Source organism: Monodon monoceros, unplaced genomic scaffold (assembly GCF_005190385.1).
Source record: "Monodon monoceros isolate NGI ecotype Baffin Bay Population unplaced genomic scaffold, NGI_Narwhal_1 Super_Scaffold_8, whole genome shotgun sequence".
In the NCBI taxonomy this organism is placed as follows: domain Eukaryota; kingdom Metazoa; phylum Chordata; class Mammalia; order Artiodactyla; family Monodontidae; genus Monodon; species Monodon monoceros.
Genome location: NW_021703785.1, coordinates 13,983,511 through 13,996,734, shown reverse-complemented (window position 1 = coordinate 13,996,734; position 13,224 = coordinate 13,983,511). Strand labels below are relative to the sequence as shown.

The 13,224-nt window shown below is 34.9% G+C and overlaps 1 protein-coding gene across 1 annotated transcript in view; it reads right to left on the bottom strand.

The window, feature by feature from the left end:
* UGGT2 (UDP-glucose glycoprotein glucosyltransferase 2) overlaps positions 1 to 13,224 on the bottom strand; it is a 163,218-nt gene that overhangs the window by 63,229 nt on the left and 86,765 nt on the right. The window contains exons 17-21 of the mRNA XM_029210526.1: positions 11,521 to 11,685; positions 11,043 to 11,166; positions 10,852 to 10,950; positions 8,602 to 8,693; positions 725 to 931 (exon numbers count right to left, since the gene is read on the bottom strand). Of these exons, the coding sequence (XP_029066359.1) occupies positions 725 to 931; positions 8,602 to 8,693; positions 10,852 to 10,950; positions 11,043 to 11,166; positions 11,521 to 11,685 (687 nt within the window). The remainder of the gene's footprint in view (positions 1 to 724; positions 932 to 8,601; positions 8,694 to 10,851; positions 10,951 to 11,042; positions 11,167 to 11,520; positions 11,686 to 13,224) is intronic.

Below are 13,224 nucleotides of genomic sequence, written 5' to 3'. Positions count from 1 at the left end.
GGCAAGACTGTCTCTGTGTCAGGCCTTTAGACCTGCTGTGTTCTGAACCTGGTATATTCTTCTCTGTAAGAAAGTCTGTAGACTTTCCATGGCTTGACTTCTCATTTCATTCAGAGCTCTGCTCAGACATCAGCTCTTTAGAGATGACTTCCCTTGACCACTCCAGCTAAAAGAGCATCCCTCAAACTGTTTACTTTCTTATATTTCTTTATATCTTTCCAATACCACTTACCTGGTCTTTCCCATTACAATGTAAGCTCCATAAGAACTGGGACTCTATCTGCCTTGTTCATAAGTATTATCTCCATTGTCTGGTAGACAATCAATAAATATTTTTTGAATGGATTAATGAATCTTTCTTCCAGAGGATCAGCTTCTGTCTAGAATTTTCCCTGTACTGGACCCCTTGAGTGAAATAACTGAGGATTATTCACATAATCCTTTAACTCCTAATGCTTCACATAAGTACGTATCCTAACTAGAATGCCTTTAACTTTAAGGATCATGAAGTAGTAGCTGAAATATATGAAATTTGATTTGTTAAGTGCCTCTATGCAAAGCTGTATCATGTAACATGCATCTTTTCCCACTGTAAAGGAAAGTTTATTATCCCCGTTTGATTATACTTAATGATTTTTTTAACATGATATCTCCAAGCACACTGACTTATACTTTTGAAATATGCAAGATACTTATTTATTATTTCAAACAAATAGCTACTGACCTCAGTAAGGAATCTTTTAATTTTATCTCCAGAGTAAATAGCTGTAGCAGTTTCTTCCTCTGCCAGTTTCCTGAGAAAGTTTCTCAAAAAGCTGTTTTCCAGTGTAAGAAAAGCTGCCAGAATTCCTCTGGAAATAGCTGTGTTATCTTCATCTATTTTTGATGTAGGATTATAAATAACTCCCAACCGACCATGAACACTTATTTCCTGCAAAACACATTTATAGGTGAAAAATATCAGTATCTTACCTATCCTTTTACAACTGAACTTTCTTCTTTCCAATTAAGTTTGCTCGCTTTACCATACAACATCTTTCACTGCCTTCCTGTTGAATGTATTGAATGCGGTATACCACTGAAATAGTCTAAAAACAATCATTTTATTAACTAATTCTCTCCTCTTTGCATCATGATTCTTTTGGCCTCTTTTTGGATGTGTGTGTGTGTAAACTAACACACATAAAAATGCACAAAGTAAAACTGTAGAGCTCAGTGATTTAACCCACAAAATATCATCCAGGTCAAGAAATAGAGCACTGCCAGCAACCCAGACATCTTTCATATCCCCCGCCAATTACTTCACCTTCCCACTTTCCTAAAGACAACCACTATCTTGTCATTCATAGTAATAACATTTTTGCTTTTCTTTATATTTTACCACCTATATTTTCATCGTTAAACATTTAATCTACTTTGAACGTCATATGAATGTAATCATACACTATATATTCTTTTGTACTCTTTTTCCATTCCACATGATAGTGAGATTCACCAACACTGTTTGGAGTAGCTATAGTTACTTTTTTTTGGTACCATACAGAATTCCATATGAATATACTCTCCTTTATCCAGTCTACTGACGCTAGACCTTTGAATTTTTTTCACTTTGGCACTCTACAAACACAATATACATATCTTCAACTTTAGAAGATGTTAAAGAGTTTTTCAGGATAGTTAGACTAATTTTTACTCCCACCAGCAACATATGAAAGTCCCACTACCCCAGAGCCTCATAAACATTTTGTATTGTCAGATTTTTAAATTTAAATCATTCTGTTGGATGTGTAAAGGTATCTCATTAGGCTTAATTTGCTTTTTCTCATCACTAATGATATTAAACATTCTTTAACATTTTCATTGGTCTCTTTTCTGATTTGTCTGTTGAATCTTTTGCCAGTATTTCATTGGAGATAATTGCCTTTTATGTACTGAGTTATAAGGGTTTCATTTCTAAGACTTGAGTGCTTTTTTGGTTACCCGTATGCAGATAACTTCCGCTAGTCTGTGGCTTGACCTTTTATTCTCTTGCTGGTGTGTTCTGACAAAAAACAGTCCCTAATTTCAATGTAGTTGCATTTACTGGTATTCTTCTTCATTGCTACTGGGTTTTGTGTTCTGTTTTACAAATCTTTCTCTTCTCTCAAGTCCTAAAGATAACCTTTGTTACCTTTGAGAACCTTTATTATTTTGCTTTCTATGTTTAGATCTCTATCCATTTGGAATTGATTTCTGAGTGTGATGTGAAAAGAAGAAAGTTTAAGAGACCACCCTTACTGCTCTTTAAGGTCAGCTCTATCATAAAGCACGTGTAGTATATACATGGGTCTGTTTCTGGATTCTCTATTCTTCTTTCACTGCTCTACTTTTCTATCCAAATTGTTTTCAGTTGTATAGCTTTATGAAAGATCTTGATACCCAGCGGAGCAATTATCCTACCTTCCTCTTCTTGAAGAGTAACTTAGTTATTCTTGGTCCTTTGAATCTCTATATAAATTTGAGAATCAGCTTGACAATTTCCATAAAACACACTCAGATTCATATTGGAATTGCACCTAACCGATACATCAATTTGGGGAGAACATCTTTAAAACACTGACTCTTTCAATTCATGATTATGGTATATCTCTCCATTCATGTAAGACTTCTGAATTTTCTCTCAATATTTTATTGTGTAAAAGTCTTAAACATATTATGTTACATTTATTCCTAGCATTTGATATTTTTGATACTATTATAAGTGATATTTTTATTTAAAATGCATTTCTTATTTGTTGCAATGCTTAGACTTAATTCTGGTATACTGACCTGTTAGGCAGCAACCTAGTTAAACTAAAAAATGAATTCTAATAATTTTTTGTGGATTTATATGCATTTTCTGTATAAACAATTTGGAAAAATGACAATTTTAATTTTTCCTTTTTGATTTTTATACTGTTTATTCCTTTATTCACTTGTTTAGGATTTTTGCACCTATGTCCATGAGTAAGAGTGGCCTACAGTTTTCCATTCTTATATAATGCCCTTTTATGCATTTGGTTTTGAAGTAATGCTGACCTTGTACAATGAGTTGAAATGTATTGCTTATTTTTCTATTCTCTGGGAAAAAAATTGTGTTAGATTGATGCTTGGTACAGTTTACTAGTATGGTCATATAAGTCCGGGGTTTTCTCTTTTGAATATCTTAAATTACAGATTTAATTCCTTTGATAACTAAAAATGCCTTCTTCCTACCTCTGTCATGTCCACAGAATCTTGAGTAACATCTCCTCTTTCTATCAGATAGATTGGGTCTGCTTCTCCATATTTCTTGACCAGTTTTACCATGTGTTTCTATCAATTCTATTAGTCTTTTCAAAGAACCAAATTTTGGCTTTGTGGACCTTAAGTACTGTATGTCTTCTATTTCATTACTTTTTGTTCTTATCTTTATCTTCCTTTTCCTTTACTTTCTTCGATAGAAGTTTAAGTTGCTGTTTTTAAATTTTAAGATTTGTGCTTAGATGACTGATTTTTCAACTTTTCTTTTTTTCAGATATAACATAGTTTTAGTTGTATCTGTCAAGTTTTAATGTCATTCAAATCTTAATTCTTTCAAAAAATATTTTCAAATGTGCATTTTTGTATCAACAGGTTACACAGAAGCATTTCTTAATTTCCAAATATACAGAGATGTTCTAGTTTTCTTTTCGTGATTGATTTCTAACTTAATTACACTGTGGTCAAAGAATATACAGTTGATCTTTCAACAACACAGGTTTGAACAGCATGGGTCCACTTAAAAACAATTTTTTTTCAGTAGTAAATACTACAATATTACATGATCTGTGGTTGGTTGAATCTGCAGATGTGGAACCTTGAATACGGAGGGCTGACTATAAGTTATAAGTGGATTTCTGACTGCTCAGAGGGTCAGTGGCCCTAACCCCTGCATTGTTCAAGGGTCAACTGTACTTTGCATAATTGAAGAAGATATAACAATTGTGAATATTTATGCACCCAACATAGGAGCACCTCAATACATAAAGCAAATGCTAACAGCCATAAAAGGGGAAATTGAGAGTAACACAATAATCGTGGGGGATTTTAACGCTACACTTACACCAATGGATAGATCATCCAGACTGAAAATTAATAAGGAAACACAAGCCTTAAATGACACATTAGACCAGACAGACTTAATTCATATGTATAGGACATTCCACACGAAGCAGCAGAATACAGGTTCTTCTCAAGTGCGCAGGGAACGTTCTCCAGGGTAGATCATATTTTGGGTCACAAATCAGTCCTCAGTAAATTTAAGAAAATTGAAATCGTATCAAGCATCTTTGTGGACCACAACGCTATGAGATTAGAAATCAATTACAGAAAAAAAAAACTGTGAAAAACACAAACACATGGAGGCTAAACAATATGCTACTAAATAACCAAGAGATTACTGAAGAAATCAAAGAGAAATTTAAAAATACCTAGAAACAAGTGACAAGAAAACATGATGATCCAAAACCTATGGGATGCAGCAAAAGAAGTTCTAAGAGGGAAGTTTATAGCAATACAATCCTATCTCAAGGAACAAGAAAAATCTCAAACAACCTAAACTGACACCTAAAGCAACTAGAAAGAACAAACAAAACCCAAAGTTAGTAGAAGGAAAGAAATCATAAAGATCAGAGTAGAAATAAATGAAATAGAAACAAAGAAAACAATAGCAAAGATCAATAAAACTAAAAGCTGGTTCTTTGAGAAGATAAACAAAACTGATAAACCTTTAGCCAGACTCATCAAGGAAAAAAGGGAGAGGACTCAAATGAATAAAATTAGAAATGAAAAAGGAGAGGTCACAACGGACACTGCAGAAATACAAAGGATCATGAGACTATTACAAGCAACTATATGGCAATAAAATGGACAATGTGGAAGAAATGGACAAATTCTTAGAGAGGTACAACCTTCTAGGACTGAACCAGGAAGAAATAGAAAATATAAACAGACCAATCACAAGTAATGAAATTGAAACTGTGATTAAAAATCTTCGAACAAACCAAAGTCCAGGACCAGATGGCTTCACAGGTGAATTCTATCAAACATTTAGAGAAGAGCTAACACCTATCCTTCTCAAACTCTTCCAAAAAACTGCAGAGGGAGGAACACTCCCAAACTCATTCTACAAAGCCACCTGATACCAAAACCAGACAAAGATATCCCAAAAAAGGAAAATTACAGGCCAATATCACTGATGAACATAGGTGCAAAAATCCTCAACAAAATACTAGCAAACAGAATCCAATAGCACATTAAAAGGGTCATACACCATGATCAAGTGGGGTTTATCCCAGGAATGCAAGGATTCTTCAATATACGCAAATCAATCAATGTGATACACCATATTAACAAACTGAAGGAGAAAAACCATACGATCATCTCAATGGATGCAGTAAAAGCTTTCGACAAAATTCAACACCCATTTATGATAAAAACCCTCCAGGAAGTAGGCATAGAGGGAACTTACCTCAACATAATAAAGGCCACATTTGACAAACCCACAGCCAACATCGTTCTCAATGGTGAAAACTTGAAACCGTTTCCACTAAGATCAGGAACCAGACAAAGTTGCCCACTCTCACCACTATTCAGCACAGTTTAGGAAGTTTTAGCCACAGCAATCAGAGAAGGAAAAGAAATAAAAGGAATCCAAATCAGAAAAGAAGAAGTAAAACTGTCACTGTTTGCAGATGACATGATACCATCCATAGAAAATCCTAAAGATACACTAGAAAACTACTAGAGCTAATAAATGAATTTAGTAAAGTCACAGGATACAAAATTAATACACAGGAATCTCTTGCATTCCTATACACTGACAATGAAAGATCAGAAAGAGAAATTAAGGCAACAATCCCATTTACCATTGCAACAAAAAGAATAAAATAGATAGGAATAATCCTACCTAAGGAGCCAAAAGACCTGTACGCAGAAAACTGTAAGATACTGATGAAAGAAATCAAAGATGACACAAACAGATGGAGAGATATACCATGTTCTTGGACTGGAAGAATCAATACTGTGAAAATGACTATACTACCAAAGCAATCTACAGATTCAGTGCAATCCCTAACAAATTACCAGTGGCAATTTTCACAGAAATGGAACAAAAAATTTTACAATTTGTATGGAAACACAAAAGACCTCGAATAGCAAAAGCAATATTGAGGGAAAAAAACAGAGCTGGAGGAATCAGGCTCCCTGACTTCAGACTTTACTACAGGGTGACAGTCATCAAGACAGTATGGTACTGGCACAAAAACAGAAATATAAATCAATGGAATAGGCCAGAAAGCCCAGAGATAAACCCACACACCTATGGTCACCTAATCTATGACAAAGGAGGCAAGGATATACAATGGAGCAAAGACAGCCTCTTCAAAAAGTGGTGCTGGGAAAACTGGACAGCTACTCGTAAAAGAAAGAAGTCAGAACACTCCCTAACACCATACGCAAAAATAAACTCAAAATGGATTAAGGACCTAAATGTAAGGCCAGATGCTGTAAAACTCTTAGAGGAAAACATAGGAAGAACACTCTTTGACATAAATCACAGAAAGATCTTTTTTGACCCACCTCCTAGAGTAATGAGAATAAAAAGGAAAATAAACAAATGGGACCTAATGAAACTTAAAGCCACAGCAAAGGAAACCATAAACAAGATGAAAAGACAACGCTTAGATGGGAGAAAATATTTTCAAATGAAGCAACTGAGAAAGGATTAATCTCCAAAATATACAAACAGCAGCACATGCAGCTCAATATCAAAAAAACCCACAAACAACCCAATCAAAAAATGGGTGGAAGACCTAAATAGACATTTCTCCAAAGAAGACATACAGATGGTCAACAAACACGTGAAAGGATGCTCAACATCACTAATAATTAGACAAATGCAAATCAAAACTACAATGAACTATCACCTCACACAGGTCAGAATGGCCATCATCACAAAATCTACAAACAATAAATGCTGGAGAGGGTGTGGAGAAAAGGGAACCCTCTGCACTGTTGGTAGGAATGTAAATTGATACAGCCACTGTGAAGAACAGTATGGAGGCTCCCTAAAAGCTAAAAATAGAACTACCATATGACCCAGCAATCCCACTACTGGGCATATACCCTGAGAAAACCATAATTCAAAAAGATACATGCACCCCAATGTTCACTGCAGCACTGTTTACAATAGCCAAGACATGGCAACATCCATCGACAGAAGAATGGATAAAGAAGATGTGGTACATACATATAATGGAATACTACTCAGCCATAAAAAGGAACGAAACTGGGTCATTTGTAGAGATGTGGATGGATCTAGAGACTGTCATACAGAGTGAAGTAAGTCAGAAGGAGAAAAACAAATATCGTATGTTAACTCATATATGCGGAATCTGAAAGAATTGGTATAGACAATCTTATTTACAAAGCAGAAATAGAGACAGACGTAGAGAACAAATGTATGGATATTAAGGGGGAAGGGGGAGGTGGGATGAATTGGGAGATTGGGATTGACCTATATACACTATTGATACTATATATAAAATAGATAACTAATGAGAACCTACTGTATAGCACGGGGGACTCTACTCAATGCTCTGTGGTGAGCTAAATGGGAAGGAAATCCATAAAAGAGGGGATATATGTACACGTATAGCTGATTCACTTTGCTGTACAGTAGAAACTCACACAACATTGTAAAGCAACTATACTCCAATAAAAAATTTTTAAAAAATAGTTACTACTGATGCAAAAAAGCAAAAGAAAATTTCATGAGATTTGCTTTATAGCCTAGCATCTACAAATAACGTTTTTTAAACGTTACATTTGTGCTTTGCAAGAACATATACTATGTGTACTTTTCTATCAATATCCATTAGGTCAGGTTTGATTACTTTATTATTCAAATATTCTATACATCCCTACTGATTTTCTGTGTACGTGCTTTACTTGTTATTGAGAGAGGTATGTAATAAAAATAGTACAAACTGGGGGCTGGTAGTCCAAGAGCAGTGTGCCAGCATGGTCAGGTGCTGGTGAGGACCCTCTTCTGCAGTACATTCTGCCGATTTCTCCTTGTATCCTCACATGACAGAAAGAGAGAGGGCTACCTCTCTGACCTCTTCTTGTAAGAGCAATAATCCCATTTATGAGGACTCCACCCTTTTGACCTAATTACCTCCTAAAGGCCCCACCCCCAAATATCATCACATTGAGGATTAGATTTGAACACGTAAATTTTGGGGGGACACAAACATTCAGTACATACACACTATTAGACGTGTAAATGTATGTCCAACGGCAAGGACTAGCAAAGAATATATAGGTCATGAATCACAGAAGACATGTAGGTTTTTCTTTTCCTGGGCGAGGTTACCCATTCTACATGGAGAAAGAATTTGAATTCCTGTCTTAATCTCCTTAGCACCATGTTCTAACCAAGTCAAGGTACTGAAAATGTTAACACGAAGGGAAATAACGATTTAATGCATGTTCTTCATATTGCTTTCTCGAAATTACAACGAATTAGAATTTTTGTAGTAAGAGTGTCTAAATACTCACCAGGTGATTTAATGCATTAAAAAGCAGTTTTCTCCCAGATGGTTTGTCAAAATCAGCAATAATCCAGAAAGTAACCGAAGAAATTACATCATCTGAAAGTTTCAAACAGTTTAGTCAAACTAATCCTTCTTAAAATCAAACTAAAGACAGGGACATTTCCAGTTAACAAAATACATAAAAACAGTAACAATTTTTAAAAGGAATCTTTCTGAAAATAAGCAAATATTGGTAAAAATTACATACACACAGAGTGAAATACACATAAAAATGTTGAAAGAGTAATAACCTTTATATAAACTCAGATACCAAAAAGAAAGAATAGTCCCCAAGAAACACATCTGTGAGATACTTTTGCCAGTAGGGAAACTGTATCATGCTTATCGAAGTTCTACTGTTGCCAAGCAAAACTGCCTTCCAGCTTCACTTGTAAAACATAATGGTATTTGTACCTCACATATATGTAAAACTGGATACAGTAAACTATTAGCAGATATTGAAAACAGCAATATTTATTAGCTTATGATTCATGTATTTCAAAAATTCTGGCTATTATTAACTTGGCCTAATTCACATCATCTTATGCCAACATCAGTGCAATTCTTGTTTCAGAAACATCTGAAAATTTGGAAGCCACAAGAAGAAATAATTTTTAATTCTGCAGTCACAGTTAAATGGGTTTAATTTCATCCAGCCTCAGCATATGACACCTGAAATAATACTTGTCTGGCCATCATTAAAACCTATAGAAAAATCAGTCCCTTAGATCTTATGACCCACTTAAAACAACTGTAAAATGTGTGCTACACCAAAAACCTACACCTGAATAGATGTGAAGCTACAGTTATGACCATACCCAGTAATATATAACTATGCAAAAACTGGCTTTGGTTAATGAAAAAAATATAACAAAAAGAAGGATAACATCGATTCTACTTGCAATCCTCCAGAAGCAATTTGAGAGTAAGGCAGTGGCACATTCTTTTCAAAGAAGAAAGGGAAAGAATTCTTGTGCCTTCTTAATGTCATCACTTTTACCATTACAGCTAGTAAACAGAACTATTTCAAAAGTGCTAAGTAAATTTCTCCCAACTCTTTTATTTCTTTACATATTTACATAAATGCAAATAAAGAAATCAGGTGTTTCTCAGTTAATAAAGTCTTCTTTTAGATTGCAAGAGATTTAACCAAAGGGCATTAATTATGGCCTAACTTATTCTGATGCCCAGAAGCAATTTTTGAAATATAAACCAGAACCCGATAAATATGTTTCCCCTATTTTTTATTCCCTGTTTCTCTGCCTCCTTTTCCCTTCACTTGACACATTCAGGACCTTAGCCTGCCATAATATGGAACTGAATTATATTTTATTATTTGTTGGTTCTCTTGTAGACAGACCACTTTATGAACATAAAATCATAGATCTGTTCCAAAGTAATTCAAGGGCCATATGGTCCTAATTTGGATTCACTCCACAGCATTCTCACAAACTAGCTGTCTGCTTAAATCTCTCTCATATATAAGAATTTACCCCTTATTACACAGTAATTCCATCGTGAGATCACTCATTGTTAGAAAGTTACTGCTTTATATGCTGAAATAACCATCAGCTTTCTTTTATGTTTCATGCATTGGCTCTTTTTGTTCTCTCTAGAGCAAAGCAGGTCAAACAAAACAAAGTGAAACCAAAACCAACCAAACTCCAATTATCTTCATCTATCTGAATAGTTCATGGTCTCTAACAGAACTGTGGTCACACTGAAGACTTTCCTATCCAGGCTAAGTCCTTATTTCCAAACATGTTCCTGTCTTGGCTCCCTCTCCTTTGGTTATGACCCTTAACTTAAGCAAAACATTTAGACGTTGTTTAATCAGAATACAGAACTATTCTCCTCTCATCTGGGGATTACACTTTTATTCATGCCTGATAAGATTATCAGTTTATTTAATCTTGAAAGGGTTTTTACTTACCTTCCTAAAAAGGAGAAAAATGGAATAGCTTGCTTTTTTTTAAAAAAAGGCAAAAACCCCTCGAGATTAACCCCTCTGCATATACAATTAGCTAAGATAGGAGGCATCACATTTTCTCATCACAGTCCTTATTACATCCTAATAATTTTCAAATCCGCAAATTGAGAGCCAGGTTGCCAGTCAAATATCAACATCTAGAAACGTATTATGCAAAGCACTTAATACAATTACAAGTTTTTCCTATTTAGGAATAAATTCAGGAAACTAAAATATGCTTATTACCTTCCTGGGTTACATAATACATGTTCTCTGCAATTACAGCACTCTTATCTTGTGAATCCAAGAAGAAGAAAGTAGAGGAATCTTCAACATCAGCAGTTACTAAAAATTTTAATATTAAATGTTAAATAATGAATAAAACAGTCACAACTCAATAAACATTTATAGGAAAGTATACGGAAGGATTGTATTACCTGATGTAGATATTAAATTAAGGTACTGCCATTTATTGTACAAAATCAAAGGATTTATACGGGGCACAACATTATTTCTATCCATAAGGAAGTCAATTGCATTTGTTCGATCATTTAATGTACCCTAAAATAATAAAGTATTATTTAGGTAACACATGTGATTTATATGCAGATGTTTTAGAATTATGCAGAGGACACATTTAAAGACTACTGAATCTAAAATAAGTCAATAAGTAATATGCAATTTAGAATTCTTATAATAAATTTTCCTATAAAACTGTGAAGTTTCTTTCCAATTAAGCAATTTTTTAGATGCAATTATGCACAGATAAATTTAATTACTACTTTAAAAATCATTACTAAACGATCAGAATGGAAACTTTTACACAATTAACTTTTGCTATTAAAAGATATTTTTAATATAAAAATTATCTATAAATATCATTCATCAGATATTTCCTCATACATGCTTACCTACCATAAAAACTTCCTTTTGTAAATATGCAGTTTCATCCATCATTCTGTGAAGAACAGCCGTTTCTAGTTCCCTAATATTCAGCTCTTCATGGTGAAAGGATTCACCATTATAAAGAGCTTGAGGCAAAGGACCCAGGCCAGTCATCCTGTAATAGCTTGCTCCTGCCTATGCAATTAAAAAATACCAGAGAGTTAAACAGAATATGTTTGTCTGAAAAAGAAACACATAAAGAAAGAAAGGGACAGGGCCGCATTTTGTATGCCATAGAAAAAATGTTAATTTTGCTAATTTTATCTGTCCTTTCCAAACATTATTTAAAGGAAAGTAATTTACCTACATAGAACAAGTCAGAAAACTTTTTCTGTACAAGGGCCAGATACATATTTTAGGCTTTGTGAGCCATCTGGTCTCTGACACAACTACTCAATCGTGATGTTATAGTGCAAAAGCAGTGGCACACAACACATGAATGAGTGAACGTGGCTGTGTCTCCAAAAACCTGTATTTATAAAAACACGTGGTAGAAAGGCTGGATTTGGCTCATGGGCTGTAGTTTGCCGACCCCTGATAGAGAGTATGACATTACTTTAAAAAATGCATTTACCTGCATAAGAGATTCATTTCTCGCTATATTCATTTGTTTAGTTAACATTTATTGAATTCAAGCATTTGGCTAGACTTTGTGAATACACAGCTGAAAAATCTGCCTTCAAGGGGCTCACATATATACAAGCAAAATTGAGGCATATACCAGATTGTATGGGAGCCCAGAAAAGGAATGACTAAGCTTGAGCGTGGAGGGGAGGGATCACAGAAGGCCTCTGTTAGGGAGTGACACTACAAGTCTTAAAGGATGAGCAAAAATATGCTAGGGAGATAAAGTGGAGAAAGACATTCCCAGTGAAAAGAGACAGCACTGCAAGGAACAGAAGGGAAGAGAGATGTGGTATATTTAGGTAATGGCAAGTGCTTTTCTGTGTTTACAGTGGGAGGAGTTACATAGGGAGAAGATGTGGAGTCAGAGGGGATGGGGAGAGAGGACAGATCATGAAGGTCCTCAACATCTGGATTTTATCTTGTGAGTGATAAAGCATCACTAAACAATTAATTCATTCGCTACTCAACACTACAAATCATTAAAACTGTCATTATAGCCAACATATTCACAATTACCCTATGAAGCTAAGGACTACTATTACATCCACTTTACAGATGATAAAACAGAGTCACTCCCAATGCCACATAATGACTACACTTTGGAAACAGACTTTGTACTTACATCTGTTTGACCAAGAGTCTGAACTCTTAACCACTGAACTATATTATCTCTGCATTTATTGGACATTTACTGTGTATTAAGCAATGAATGCATAAGAATGATATGCAAACTCTGTCCTAAGAAGACATAGTTTAACAGGGGGAGAGATGGATACATTAAAAGTAAGTGTGAATAGATATCCAGGGGTACTAGGGAGGGCATGGTCAATTCTACCTAGGAAGAGGGCTCATGACAAGAAATACGATCAGATTTGCTCTTTAAGAAAAAGAATATAGTGGCAACAAAGAGAAGGAAGAGGGTGGGAGAGCATGCACTGGGGGCGGTGGGTCATGGGCTACTGCAAAAATACAGGAAAGAAAAAGCAAGAGCCAGACAAAAATCAGTGGTGAGAAGCAAGGAGAGAATGAGGCAGTTTCTGAAATATT